The 15,624-nt window shown below is 48.3% G+C and overlaps 1 protein-coding gene across 1 annotated transcript in view; it reads left to right on the forward strand.

The window, feature by feature from the left end:
- lama1 (laminin, alpha 1) overlaps positions 1 to 15,624 on the forward strand; it is a 406,389-nt gene that overhangs the window by 313,128 nt on the left and 77,637 nt on the right. Inside the window, exons 40-42 of the mRNA XM_085992396.1 lie at positions 2,036 to 2,174; positions 12,735 to 12,837; positions 14,740 to 14,856. Coding sequence (XP_085848522.1) covers positions 2,036 to 2,174; positions 12,735 to 12,837; positions 14,740 to 14,856 — 359 coding nt within the window. The remainder of the gene's footprint in view (positions 1 to 2,035; positions 2,175 to 12,734; positions 12,838 to 14,739; positions 14,857 to 15,624) is intronic.

A 15,624-nucleotide genomic window follows, 5' to 3' on the forward strand; every position in this document is an offset into this window, starting at 1 on the left:
AATGTATTGCATCGTTGTCAAGAAAAAGCGGTCAGATTGGCAACATTTTGAAGCATCATTTTGTTTCAGTGAAGAAATTGTTGTAACTAAGGTTTTTTAAAAAAAATACTGGGTTATGGAGCTTTTTCAATCCTCAGAGCCCTGGTGTTGTAACAATGCAGATTCAAAACCCACAGCTATCACTGGATTCCTTGGGCCCAACCAATCAAATACATTGATTACTTGCAAATCCTTAGATCAAGTGCTTCCCTTTCTAAATCTTTAAAACTTTATATATGTATATTCTTAGTCATTGAAACAAAAGGTGCTAAACAAGTTTTCTTACAGATCTTCTGGCCTGAATTTTAATACCTTGGCGGGTTGGGAGCGGGGGGTGGGGGGGTTCGGAAGCGGTCGGGACACCCGGGAGAATGGGTTTCCCCGCAGGTCCTGCCGAATTTAATGGCAGGGCCTGATTTGCATTTGAAACCTTTGCTTCCCGCCTGCAGCCAGCCAGATGGAGAGGCTGCTGCCAACGGGCGGGTAGACAGAGACGAGGGATTGCATGGCGTGCGGGGGATCATCACATGGGGGCCAGAGTAGCATCAGAGGGCCGGGGGCTGATCGGGGGGGTCGGAGGAGCATTGTGTGGGGGGGTGGGCGGGGGGGCTGGGGGCTGATTGGGGGGTCGGAGGAGCATTGTGTGGGGAGGGGGGCCATGGGTGCATCGGGGGGGCTGGGGGCTGATCGGGGGGTCAGAGGAGCATTGTGCGGGGGGGGCCAGAGTGGCATCGGGGGGCTGGGGGCTGATTGGGGGGTCGGAGGAGCATTGTTTGGGGGGGGGGACATGGGCACATCACGGAGGGGCTGGGGGCTGATCGGAGGGTGGAGGAGCTTTGTGTGGGGGGGGGACATGGGCACATCAGGGGGGAGCTAGGGGCTGATCGGAGGGTCGGAGGAGCATTGTGTGGGGGAGGGGAAGCCATGGGCGCATGGGGGCGGTGGCTGGGGGCTGATCGAGGGGTCGGAGGAGCATTGTGTTGGGGGGGGGGACATGGGCGCATCGGGGGGTGCTGGGGGCTGATCGGAGGGTCGGAGGAGCATTGTGTGGGGGTGGGGGGGGACATGGGCGCATCGGGGGGGCTGAGGGCTGATCGGGTGGTCGGAGGAGCATTGTGTGGCGGGGGGGCATGGGCACATCAGGGGGGGCTGGGGGCTGTTCCAGGGGGGCCAGAGGCTCATCAAGTGGGGGCCGGAGGAGTATCAGGGGTGGTGGGGGAGGGTGGCAGAAGATATCGGGGGGGCCAGAGGAGCATGCGGGGGGCAGAGGCTGGGAAGGCGATTGGAGGCCTCGTGGTGGGGGGTCTCCGATCGTGGGGGATGGATTAGGCAGGGGCGCTGGATCCAGGAGGTAACCTCCTAGATCCAGCAGTCCTCGCCTTCCATTAGCTGGCGGGTTTCACGAGGCCTGGGAAACACGACCAGCCACTGTTGAATTTTAAATGGTCGTTAAATCTGAGGCACACCAGCCTGATTATAATATTTAAATGGCCGAACCGTCTCCTGGGAGTGGATTGGCTGCTTGTCCCCTGTTCCGTCTCCATTAAACCGGAAGGCGGTTTCTGGTCGAGATTTAGATTTTTAACACTTTGACAACCCACCCGACCCCAGCCCACCCGTTTTTTTGGGTTAAAATTCCCCCTGCATCCGAAAAGGTAAATGCTGCTGTACTGCTACACTGCTCCATATTTGTATTTTTCCCCGGTCCCAGGCAAATAAATCCCAGCTTGACTGAACTGCAGATTCTATTAACAAACTAGTTCTTAGCTAGACTACTGAATAGAATGCCTTTTAGATGCAGAACGCTCCAGTTTGCAAGGGCAGGAGAATCTGCAGAGACCGGTTCTCATTCAGAGAGCGATGTGTACGGTCTAGACGGTCTCATCCTTTGGCTGAAATAGGAAGAAAATTAACAAGGGCAAAGAGAAACGTCATTTTTGGTAGAGATGTTACAGTACCGTGCGAGCCATTGCACTGAACTGTTTCCTGTCATTAGTTCCCTTTCAGCTGTAAGTAACATGTCTCTGAATGCCACAGTGGCTGTTAACGCACACTCCAAGATCCAAGCGCTGGTTGAAGAAGCCGCAGGTATTGCAATGGAAGCTAGGAGCAAAGCCAATGTTGCAGTAAAGTTGGTGAGTATTTTCCTATTGGAAATAGCTTAGCCAAGGCATAGTCTGACTCCGTGCTCAAAGCCAACCGATTAAAAGTTGTTTCCTATTTGTAGTGAATTGGTAAATGAGAGGATAAAGAACGTGTTTATGATTTTGTTACAAATAGCGGAGGAAAACTTCCCCAATAATCCCTCGTTCTCCAAATTCAGACCGTTTTTATTTCTTCTTTCTGACGATGACACGTTAAGTAATGTCTCAAGAAGCTGACAATGCCGCAGTTCTTTCTTTAATCTCTTTTAACCCGCACATCATTTCAATTATGATAAAAGTCTACCATTGATACCTGAGCTCTGTTCAGTGTCAGGTGTTTGCGGCACAATACAACTCGGAGGTGTGGGAGATCCACTGCAGTCCTAGAGGGGACTTTCCATTTACATAAGAACATAAGAAATAGGAGCAGGAGTCGGCCATTTGGCCCTTCGAGCCTGCTCTGCCATTCAATATGATCATGGCTGATCTTCTACCTCATCTCCACCTTCCTGCACTATCCCCATATCCCTTGATTCCCTTAATATCCAAAAATCTATCGATCTCGGTCTTGAATGTACTCAATGACTGAGCCTCCACAGCCCTCTGGGCTAGAGAATTCCAAAGATTCACCACCCTCTTGTAGTGTATGTAACCTGTACCACCTTAAGAGGATACCTTAAGGTGATGGACTACTTTTTGAGGGCTCCTGTACATTGTAGTACCGGTGGTGACCACATCGGTCTATAAACCCTGCAGAGCAAAGTGTATCCCAGTTCAGCCCTGACCCTCAATCACTAAAGACCTGTTTACTTACTTCTGTAGTCTGTGTCCTGTTATTCAGTATAACTGCAATTGGAACCACAGACTCAACAGTGGCAACGAGTCTGATCTTACCTTGCGGCAGTTTTGCATCAAAGGAAGCTTCGTCCTCAGGAACGGGCGTCGAAAAAGGGCATCCGCCCTCAACATCCTGCATCGCACGGGAGGCCATCGGAAACCCGGGTTGGTTTGCTGACCACGAAGTCAAGCATCAGTGAGCATCCCTTCTACGACAGCGGTGGGTAAGCCCGATCGAGCGGCACGGGGGAGAAGTCGGCCGAGTTGTCAGGGGAGAAGGGGAGGGAAAACGACGAAAAGGGCGGAGAACACGACCGCAGCCGGTGTCAGGGGCCGGACTGCAATCGGGCAGAGACGCGCAGCAGCCAGAAAAGCGTTTATGGCCACAGGGACCGCGGGAGCGGCGGGGGAACAAGAACAGCAATGCAGGGGAAAATAAAGGACCGCTGGGAGGCGTGGACGGCAACAGCGCGGGAATCGCCATTTTGAGTCGGCGGGGGAAGAAGACAAGCGCGGGAAAAGCCGCCATTTAAAAAAAAAAAATAATAATAATAATATCCAAAGGGGAAGGAGAAACTCAGCAAGGATGCCAAAAACGGGTAACATCACTGCTTTTGATAACGATGTGGAAGATTGGGCCACTTATGTGGAATGCATCGAAGTTTACTGTACAACGAATGAGGTACCGGATGATAAGAAAGCACTAACCCTATTAAACTCAATGGGTGCGAAGACGTACGGGTTATTAAGGAACCTTGTAACACCAGACAAACCGGTAGGGAAGAGTTTCGCGGATACTGTTACTATCCTGCAGGAGCATTTAAACCCCACGCTGCTGCTGATAGCGGAACGATTTAAATTCTACAAAAGAATTCAACTTAAAGAAGAAAGCAATGCTGAATTCCTAACAGAACTACGCAAGTTATCAAAGTACTGCCAGTTCGGAACAGGACTAGCAGACGCACTGAGAGATAAGTTTGTGTGTGGGCTCCTAAGGGAAGGAACCCAGAAGCGACTGCTAGAGGAAAAGGACCTTACGCTGGACAACGCTTTCAGCATTGCAGCATCCCACGAGGCAGCAGCACGAGGCGCTGCAGAGATACAGCAAAGGCCATTGGAATTCAGCACCAATGAAATGGCATTGGGCACAGTAAAGTGCTATCGTTGTGGAAGGACAACGCATGACCAGAACCAGTGCTGGTTCAAAGATAAAGAATGCAGGCAATGTGGCAAACTTGGTCACATAGCGAGAGTATGCCGGTCAGGAAAGAAGACCAGCAGCAAAAAGTCACCGCAGGAGAAGTACAAAAAAGTACACAAGGTGACAGAGAACAGTTCAGATGAACAGAAGACGGATTCAGACTCCAGCAGTAAGCAACTGGGTTGTCTGAAAATACATAATGTGGGTAACACAGCAGACCGCCAAACTATCTGGGTCACGCTTCGGATAGCAGGAGTCCAAGTGAAGATGGAATTGGACACTGGGTCGGCATTAACGGTCATGAATAAGCAAGATTACAAAAGGTTATTCTCGCACATTCCCCTGAGGGATACGGAGATTGTATTGAAAACATACACGGGGCAAATAGTATACCCCAAAGGAAAGATAAAAGTAAACGTGGTCTACAATGGTAAAGAAAGTCAGAAAATGGACTTGTATGTGTTACCTGATGGAGGTCCGCCACTACTGGGACGGGAATGGATCCGGAGAATAAATGTGGACTGGCATTCCATACAAGCACTGACTGTAGATGCCTGTAAGGAGGACGACGTCAAACCTAAACGACTGTCCAAAATCTTAGACGATGCTAAGGAGGTGTTCCAACAGGGACTTGGAACACTGAAAGGAATTACGGCAACCATCAAGGTTGAAGAACATGCAAACCCAAAATTTTTCAAAGCCAGACCAGTGCCTTATGCGATACGACCTGCTGTGGAAGCAGAGCTGGAAGGGCTAGAACATTCAGGGGTACTGTCCAAGGTGGACTGGAGCAAATGCGCTGCACCCATTGTTCCTGTCATGAAGCGTTCGTTGAGCAACAAGCCGGGGGAACCTGGGAAGGTTCGCATCTGTGGCGATTTCAAGATCACTGTTTATCCGGTTCTTCACACGGTGCAATATCCGCTTCCGCGGATTGAAGATATCTTCGCTTCGCTGTCTGGCGGGAAACACTTCACTAAGATAGACCTGGCGCAGGCGTACCTACAGATGGAAGTTGATGAAGCGTCACATCAGTATCTCACGATCAACATGCATAAGGGCTTATATCGGTATAATAGACTGGTTTTTGGAGTGGCATCAGCTCCAGCGATTTGGCAAAGGGCCATGGAGCAGGTATTGCAGGGAATTCCAGGCACACAATGCTACCTGGATGACATCCTGATTACAGGAGATAACGATAATGATCACCTCGCGAATTTGGAGCAGGTGCTCATCAGATTGAAAGAATATGGGCTCAGAGTTAATCGCCAGAAATGCGAGTTCTTTCAAAAGCGAATCTCGTACTGCGGCCACGTCATTGACCGGGAGGGGCTCCATAAGTCACCTGACAAGATCGAAGCTGTTGTAAAAGCTCCTGCACCAGAAAATGTATCCCAGTTGAGGTCGTTCCTCGGGTTGGTTAACTATTGCCATAAGTTTCTTCCAAATTTATCCACGGTGTTACACCCGCTAAACATTCTTTTGCAAATGGGAATACCATGGAAGTGGAGCGATGATTGTAAGCGGGCTTTTCAAAAGAGCAAAGCACTGATCACCTCTAAGGAAGTGTTGGCTCACTTTAACCCAACGCTGCCTATTCGCTTAGCTTGTGATGCTTCTCCATATGGTATCGGGGCTGTGCTCTCACATAAGTTTCCAGATGGCTCGGAAAGGCCAGTCGCTTTCGCATCCAGATCATTGACCTCCGCTGAGCGCAACTATGCTCAGATAGATAGGGAGGCTCTCAGCCTCGTGTGGGGAGTTAAGAAATTTAACCATTACCTGCAAGGCCAAAAGTTTATGCTGCTGACAGATCACCAGCCGTTGGTTTCCATTTTCAACCCTAAGAAGGGTGTTCCGGTAATGATGGTGCAGAGGCTTCAGAGATGGTCCCTTTTCCTAGGGGCACATCAATATGATATTGAATTCAAAGGTACAAAGCAACATGGTAATGCTGATGGGCTGTCGTGCCTGCCACTACCTACAGCGGAAGAGGCACCGGCAGTTGACCCTGTAGAGATATTTCACTCGACCATCATCGAATGCTTACCAGTCACCAATGCGGGTATTGAGAGAGAGACCCGAAATGACCCGACACTGTCTCGGATCTACGACTTGACAGTGAAGGGATGGCCAGCACATGGCGAACCACTGTTACCAGCATTCTCAGCCAGACGAGAACAGCTGTCCGTATGTCAAGGAACATTGATGTATGGAACAAGGGTGATTATTCCTCCGAAATTAAGAGAGAGAGTTCTGAAAGAATTGCACGAAGGTCATCTGGGGGGAGTCAAGATGAAAAGCCTTGCTAGGGCTTATGTGTGGTGGCCAGGTATCGACAAACAAATAGAGGATCTGACTAAAAGCTGCTCAGGGTGCCAAAAAGTTCAAAATGCACCTCCAATTGCACCGCTGCATCCGTGGGAATGGCCTTCAGCCCCATGGCAACGTGTGCATATCGACTTTGCAGGTCCATTCATGGATTCCATGTTTTTGATAGCAGTAGACGCACATTCTAAATGGCCAGAAGTGATTAAGATGTCGACCACTACCTCTGAGAAGACGATCGCAGTTCTAAGAACCATATTTGCAAGGAATGGGTTGCCGGAGCAAATATGTTCAGACAACGGCCCACAGTTCGTGTCAGAAGAATTCCAGAAATTCATGAAAAAGAATAGGGTGAAACACTATACATCTGCCCCATATCATCCGGCTACAAATGGGTTGGCCGAGAGATTTGTTCAAACGTTCAAAAAGGCGATAAAGGCCATGAGTGAAGACCATATTCCACTACAACACAAGGTGGACAATTTCCTGATGGCGTATCGAAACGCCACGCATTCAGTGACAAATCAAAGCCCTGCCATAATGTTCTATAACAGAAGGTTGTGGTCCCGGTTGGATTTGTTAAAACCCAATGTGCGAAGGGAAGTCGAAAACAAGCAATTCCAGCATGTAAATAACAAGGCCACTCGTAGTTTCGAAATAGGACAACCAGTGTTGGCCAGGGACTATAGGGATGATAAATGGCAACCTGGAACAATTCGTGCACGACAAGGACCCTTGATGTACACGGTAGACGTTGGAGAGAACGTAATACGACGTCATGCAGACCAACTTGTGGAATCGAGAACAAGGGTCGACCCCATGTCTACGGCAGAGACACCAGTTGAAGAACTTATTGAGCCTGTAGCATCTACCTCAGACTCGAACGTACCTGATGATGTTCAATCCATAGGAGATCAAGTGGATGAGTCACCCCAGCAATGAGAACCAGAGACCCCTGAAAGGCGTTATCCGGCCCGGATCAGGAGGCCTCCTCAGAGACTGAATCTTTGAACAGTTGTGTGTAAATTGTATATATGTTATCCATGTAATGTTTAATTTGGGGTGTACACTGTTAAGCTAAAAGGGGAGGAATTGTAGTGTATGTAACCTGTACCACCTTAAGAGGATACCTTAAGATGATGGACTACTTTTTGAGGGCTCCTGTACATTGTAGTACCGGTGGTGGCCACACCGGTATATAAACCCTGCAGAGCAAAGTGTATCCCAGTTCAGCCCTGACCCTCAATCACTAAAACCTGTTTACTTACTTCTGTAGTCTGTGTCCTGTTATTCAGTATAACTGCAATTGGAACCACAGACTCAACACCTCTGAGTGAAGAAATTTCTCCTCATCTCAGTCCTAAATGGCCGACCCCTTATTCTGAGACTGTGACCCCTGGTTCTAGACTCCCCAGCCAGGGGAAACATCCTCCCTGCATCTACCCTGTCAAACCCTCTCATTCTTCTAAACTCTAGAGAATATAGGCCTAGTCTACTCAATCTCTCCTCATAGGACAATCCCCCCCCCCCCCCAATCCCGGGAATCAATCTATGGCAAGTATATCCTTCCTTCGATAAGGAGACCAAAACTGTCCACAATACTCCAGGTGTGGTCTCACCAGGGCCCTATATTTCAATGCTCCTGGCACATACTGGAAGCACACATCAGCAAATTGCACAGCCCAGCCATGACTTTCTGACCATTAAACTTGTTGGCTGGAAAATCAGGGGCTGGTACTGTGCATTTTCCCAGACTGCACCTCCAGAAGTGCTGAAGCAGAAAATCGCCTATATTTGCAGGTGCTTCTGCACTCAAACGCCTCAGTGGCTGGAGTCAGCTCTACATTTAGGTTTTGTAGATAATTGCGACATATGTTGCAATCACTTGAAACTGTCGGGACACTAACAGGAATCGTGAGCTTCCCTCAAAAGCTCGGTGGTTCAGTGCACCACCTAGTATGAAACTCACCAACAAGGTCTCTGATTCAGACTCTGCTCCACCTGACCTCAGCTTGAGACTCGGGTGAGGTCACTGCACTGGGTCTCACTGATCCTGAACTACAAAGGGGAAAACTCAGACAGGATTCTTTCCCCCAATCTCTATCCAGTGACCCTTTCCAGATGAGGGTAGGATTCCATGAGGGTGTGTTGCTCCACACAGTCAAATAAACGGCCAATCATTATATATAGGCATATACATATGGATGCTGGCATCCATAGAAATCTCTCCAGCATGAGGCAGCAGCATCAAGGGTGGAAAGGAGATGGGAAGAAGTACCAGGAGCCATTGTTGGTTTGTGGTGAAAGTTAAATTCATAAGCGTCGATATTTGTCTTCACCACATGGGTGATAATCTGGCAGAGCAGATCGCCCGCACTTTATAGAACCCTCCGGATTTTCATTCCTGCCTACTCATTTTATCTGAGCTGTTTGTGTTATAATGTGGGACTTAGGATATCGGAATACAATAGGGCTGCTTTGGGAAAGTGGAAGGATGTTGCACTCTAACAAACTGAGGTGGAGTGAGGAGAGCATTAACATGAAGTGGAGTGAGGAGAACATTAAACTGAGGTGGAGTGAGGAGAGCATTAACATGAAGTGGAGTGAGGAGAACATTAAACTGAGGTGGAGTGAGGAGAACATTAAACTGAAGTGGAGTGAGGAGAACATTAACCTGAAGTGGAGTGAGGAGAACATTAACCTGAAGTGGAGTGAGGAGAACATTAAACTGAGGTGGAGTGAGGAGCACATTAAACTGAGGTGGAGTGAGGAGAACATTAACCTGAAGTGGAGTGAGGAGAACATTAACCTGAAGTGGAGTGAGGAGAACATTAACCTGAAGTGGAGTGAGGAGAACATTAACCTGAAGTGGAGTGAGGAGAACATTAACCTGAAGTGGAGTGAGGAGAACATTAAACTGAGGTGGAGTGAGGAGAACATTAAACTGAGGTGGAGTGAGGAGAACATTAAACTGAGGTGGAGTGAGGAGAACATTAAACTGAGGTGGAGTGAGGAGAACATTAAACTGAGGTGGAGTGAGGAGAACATTAAACTGAGGTGGAGTGAGGAGAACATTAAAGTGAGGTGGAGTGAGGAGAACATTAAACTGGGGTGGAGTGAGGGGAACATTAAACTGAAGTGGAGTGAGGAGAACATTAACCTGAAGTGGAGTGAGGAGAACATTAAACTGAGGTGGAGTGAGGAGAACATTAAACTGAGGTGGAGTGAGGAGAACATTAACCTGAAGTGGAGTGAGGAGAACATTAAACTGGGGTGGAGTGAGGGGAACATTAAACTGAGGTGGAGTGAGGAGAACATTAAACTGAGGTGGAGTGAGGAGAACATTAAAGTGAGGTGGAGTGAGGAGAACATTAAACTGAGGTGGAGTGAGGGGAACATTAAACTGAGGTGGAGTGAGGAGAACATTAAACTGGGGTGGAGTGAGGGGAACATTAAACTGAGGTGGAGTGAGGAGAACATTAAACTGAGGTGGAGTGAGGAGAACATTAAACTGAGGTGGAGTGAGGGGAACATTAAACTGAGGTGGAGTGAGGGGAACATTAAAGTGAGGTGGAGTGAGGAGAACATTAAACTGAGGTGGCGCGAGGAGAACATTAAACTGAGGTGGAGTGAGGAGAACATTAAACTGAGGTGGAGTGAGGAGAACATTAAACTGAGGTGGAGTGAGGGGAACATTAAACTGAGGTGGAGTGAGGGGAACATTAAAGTGAGGTGGAGTGAGGGGAACATTAAACTGAGGTGGAGTGAGGGGAACATTAAACTGAGGTGGAGTGAGGGGAACATTAAACTGAGGTGGAGTGAGGAGAACATTAAACTGAGGTGGAGTGAGGAGAACATTAGACTGAGGTGGAGTGAGGAGAACATTAAACTGAGGTGGAGTGAGGGGAACATTAAACTGAGGTGGAGTGAGGGGAACATTAAACTGAGGTGGAGTGAGGGGAACATTAAACTGAGGTGGAGTGAGGAGAACATTAAACTGAGGTGGAGTGAGGGGAACATTAAACTGAGGTGGAGTGAGGAGAACATTAAACTGAGGTGGAGTGAGGAGAACATTAGACTGAGGTGGAGTGAGGAGAACATTAAACTGAGGTGGAGTGAGGGGAACATTAAACTGAGGTGGAGTGAGGGGAACATTAAACTGAGGTGGAGTGAGGGGAACATTAAACTGAGGTGGAGTGAGGGGAACATTAAACTGAGGTGGAGTGAGGAGAACATTAGACTGAGGAGGAGTGAGGAGAACATTAAACTGAGGTGGAGTGAGGAGAACATTAAACTGAGGTGGAGTGAGGAGAACATTAGACTGAGGTGGAGTGAGGAGAACATTAAACTGAGGTGGAGTGAGGGGAACATTAAACTGAGGTGGAGTGAGGAGAACATTAAACTGAGGTGGAGTGAGGAGAACATTAAACTGAGGTGGAGTGAGGAGAACATTAAACTGAGGTGGAGTGAGGAGAACATTAAACTGAGGTGGAGTGAGGAGAACATTAAACTGAGGTGGAGTGAGAACATTAAACTGAGGTGGAGTGAGGAGAACATTAAACTGAGGTGGAGTGAGGAGAACATTAGACTGAGGAGGAGTGAGAACATTTCTTGCGCTGGAACAGTCATTGCAACTGCCACATTTTTTGGAAATGGTCTATGAGCCAATAAAGTTGCTTACTTGAAAAGAAAGTCCCCCTGTGTTGCTGAGGCACACAGTTGATCGTTGATTCAATTCAATTCAATTTCAATTTTATTTGTCACATAACCAAATACAACAAGTGAAATCCAGTCAGTGAAATGCTTTTTTCTTAACGAGCCGAGCGCACCAAGCAGCAAAGGACACTTAGCTGCTGGTACGCACGGAGCCCGCAAGGACGGCAGCCATCTTCATCGGCGCCATCACAATAGGGTCCGCTCTCGCCTCGCTCCGCCTTTCCCGCACTCCTGCCCGACAGTCTTCAGCCGCCGTGGTACCGACGTCCCGGGCCTGCTTCTCCCTGGCTTCCACCCGGTCTGACCTCTGAGCAATTTTTTTGTTACTGGATCAAACAGTTGGTTTGAGCCTTGTTTGGTCTTCCATTGGTCCAGGCGTACTTTTATGTGACACTGCAGCACTCATCGGTGGGCGTTATATACAATACAAGTCTGCAGTTTTACTAGGGATCATTTAATGGCACCTAGGAACATAAATATTTGTAGGACTAGGGAAATGCCATTGTGACCATCAAATCTGTCTCTTGTTTGATAGATCTCAATCCCATAAACCACCATATCCCTCATTCTCTTCTCTCTCTAAAAACCCGTCTAGTTTTCTCTTTCTCTTAATCTTGTTTACACTGTCCTCTTCAATGTCCTTTCCTGCACTATATTACAGGACCTCTTTAAATCATCATGAACTGTTGTACAGGTAGACTATCCTTTATCCGCACTTCTGAAAACCGAAAACCTCTGAAAACCGAAAGTTTTTTTGTGGAGCGTAAGTCGTGCGCACGACATAACCCGAGTGGCGCCAAACTTGACCCGACGCGGCCGATGCTTTTCTGACCTGATTTGCAGGCCAGCTTAGCGTAGGAGTCAGCCGATATCCGGCTTTCCCACAACTGGTGGGCGGCAGTCGAGCCCCAGACCCCCGCTAAGTCAAGGAGTTCAGATACGGAGCAGGAGGAGCTGTAAACAGACTGGGAGCGGCAGCACAGAGAAGCAGGAAGGGGAATGAGACACGGAACAGTCGCAAGAGGTAGCCTGAACTTTTAAAATTTATATTAAATACAGATACTAATGTTCAGAGTTTCCCAGTCTCATAATATAATAAGTATAATACCTTCTGAAATCCGAAAAATTCCGAATTCCGAAACACAGCTGGTCCCAAGGTTTTCGGATAAGGGATAGTCTACCTGTACTGCCTGCCCGGGTTTCACGCTGCTGATGTCTCTCCTCCAGAGCGAAGAAAAAGATCACTCAAGTTATGAAATGCAATTATGTCGGTCCAGAAACGCCTTAAATATTATATAAAGATGCACTTTCAAAATAACCATGACAAATGCCTGCAGCTCTGATTGTACATTATTTGTATTACTGGATGTCACAACTTAATGTCGGCTTTCAATGTGTGACTTTACTGCTTCCGATGTAATGGTTCCATGGATCTTGCACTGAATGTTGCTTTTGTATCATTTTCCTAGGCCACTGGTCCTCACAGGCCACTTGAGGAGGTCGGCCAGGAGTCAGCTCAGCACAGTTCAAAGCTACTGAGTGACGCAAATGATTTGAAAAGGAAAACTGCTGGTGAATAACTTGTCCAATTTAGGCGCTCAACATTCATCGCAGCACTTTATTCTTGGTGGAAACCATTGAACTGAATGAAGGGAACATTTGCGGGGCTATGGGGAAAGAGCAGGGGGGGCGGTGGGGTGGGCCTAATTGGACAGCTTGAGCCGGCACTAGCACGCTGGGCCGAATGGCCTCCTGTGATTACAGCAAAAATCTGTCCTTTCTGATAAAGTGTACATTGGTAAACACACATCGAGGTATTTAAATAAAAATCAGATTGTGCCGAAAACAAGGGGCCAATTTGAATGGAGAGCTGGATCAGTGGGAGCGGCGGCTCAGGCGGGCGGGAAGCCCCAGGCCCTCCGCAGCGCGAGGCCGCGGAGGTTTTATCTCCCGGGCCTCATCTACACGCTCGCCGTCGATCTCCCGCCCGAACCCAGTGGGATTTTGAGCGGCTGGAGGCCGCTGGCAGGGAGCCAATGGAGTGGTTCTCGGCACTAACATGAGTGTGTAGGCGGGTGGGGGTGGGGTGGGGGTCGGAAGGGCATTGCGGCAGGGAGAGGGAGAGGGAAGCCCATGGTAGGGGCAGCCCAAGGTTTCCGTATAGGGTCCGGTGGAGCGTCCTGCTCCCGCTAGCCCATGAGGAAACTGAAAGAAATGTCACTAAACTTGCCTGTCTGAGCTTCTTCTGGCCCCGGCTCCTCTTTGCCGCAGGTGGAGAAGCCACAAATGCTCCCTGCCGGCTCGCCTGCTAAAGAGAGCAGGTTATTATCGAGACCCACGGGAAGGCAGCAGGATCGGATAGGTAAGTCGAGCAAAGCATTTTAACTGCCAGCCCACCCGGATTCTGCTGGGTGAAGGGAGGGGAGTTAAAACTGCCCCTCACCCGCTCCCCCCCGCCAGACTTTATGAGCTGCCCAGACCATGCACATGTCATCTCTGGAGAACAAGTAGCCGGGGCCAAATAATGAACAGCGTGACGTCTGATTGATAACCTGCAGGTTATTCGATTATCTTGGGAGTAAGGTAGATCATTCATAGAGTTTCATCCGCTTGAAGTTTTACCCGCAGTTGTTTAGTTACCTCAATTCATTTTTTTTATGGGATGTGGGCGTCGCTGGCAAGGCCGAAGAAGTTTTGGCGAGTTGCTGCAGTGCATCTTGTAGATGGTACACACTGCAGCCACAGTACGCCGGTGGTGGAGGGAGTGAATGTTTAAGGTGGCGGATGGGGTGCCAATCAAGCAGGCTGCTTTGTCCTGGATGGTGTCGAGCTTCTTCAGTTTTAGCAAGTGGAGAGTATTCCATCACACTCCTTACTGGTGCCTTGTAGATGGTGGAAAGGCTTTGGGGAGTCAGGAGATGAGACACTCGCCGCAGAATACCCAGCCTCTGACCTGCTCTTGTTGCCACAGTATTCATGTGGCTGATCCAGTTAAGATTCTGTATTGGTGCAGATTGCACACAATGGGCTGAATGCTCACCTTGGCAAAGCAGCCACCCATTTTCCACACTGCCCAATTTTCATTTCTTATTGGCTTCGATGGAAGCAAAAATTGGGCGGGATGTAAAACGGACAATTGACCCGCTACTGCCCGCCGGTAAAAGTAAACATTCACACCAATCTCTGAAAAGCACAAGCCGATTGGACCAAAATGCCCTTTCAAGTCCCATTTTTTTTAAAGTTCTTAAATACAAATGATCCAATCTTAGGAGAATCATCTGTGGAATACAGCAAGTCAGACTGGAATAATGTTAGTCTGATACCCTAGGGAAGTGCCGTCCGAGATCAAGGAGGAAGTTTAAAGTTTTCTCCTTGCAAGTTTTCTCTGGGTTATTTATGGGTCCACATAAAGGAGTGTGTTCTTTCTGTGGGGACAGTGTCTGAACACCTTCTTCGCTTCTCTTATCTGTTCAGGTCTTGTGAATCAGCTGAATGGACTGAAGGAGAAAGTTGATCAGATTCGGAAGAATGCACATAACGTGAGCAGACTGCTGAGTCAGCCCCTGCAGATACTGGCAGAATTGCCTAATGGTGAGTAATGTAGATAATTCAAACACTCCAAAAACAAGTAGGAATGTTAATTGTCGAGGAAATGAAAGGATCTGAGACTTTGTATAATTTCCGTTCAGATTGTCTATGCAGCTCTCAAGAGCTAAGCATGAGGTTGGCCTGAGCGAGCATCTTCCATTTATTATATATATATATTCAGGTCAGATTGACATCTACCCTCCCACCACTTATCAAATCAACCCCCACACCCCAAAAGTCTGATCGTGAATATTATGGGTGAAAGTTAAATCCACACCCAGGTATTTCAGGAATTGATGGAATCCTATAGAGGAATCATAGATATTTACAGCACAGAAGGAGGCCATTCGGCCCATTGTGTCCATGCTGGCCGACAAAGAGCTAGCCACCCTAATCCCACTTTCCAGCACTTGGTCCGTAGCCTTGTAGGTTATGGCACTTCTCCTCAAATCCCCTCTAAACTTCCGATCAATTACTTTAAATCTATGCCCCCTGGTTATTGACCCTTCTGCTAAGGGAAATAGGTCGTTCCTATCCACTCTTATCTAGGCCCCTCATAATTTTATACACCTCAATTAGGTCTCTCCTCAGCCTCCTCTGTTCCAAAGAAAGCAACCCAGCCTATCCAATCTTTCCTCATAGCTAAAATTCCCCAGCCCAGGCAACATCCTCGTAAATCTCCTCTGCACCCCCTCTAGTGCAATCACAACCTTCCTGTAATGTGGTGACCAGAACTGTACGCAGTATTCTAGCTGCGGCCTAACTAGTGTT

The sequence above is a fragment of the Somniosus microcephalus genome, chromosome 7 (genome assembly GCF_052327205.1).
Source record: "Somniosus microcephalus isolate GS21.2 chromosome 7, FLI_Smic_1.0, whole genome shotgun sequence".
Taxonomy (NCBI): domain Eukaryota; kingdom Metazoa; phylum Chordata; class Chondrichthyes; order Squaliformes; family Somniosidae; genus Somniosus; species Somniosus microcephalus.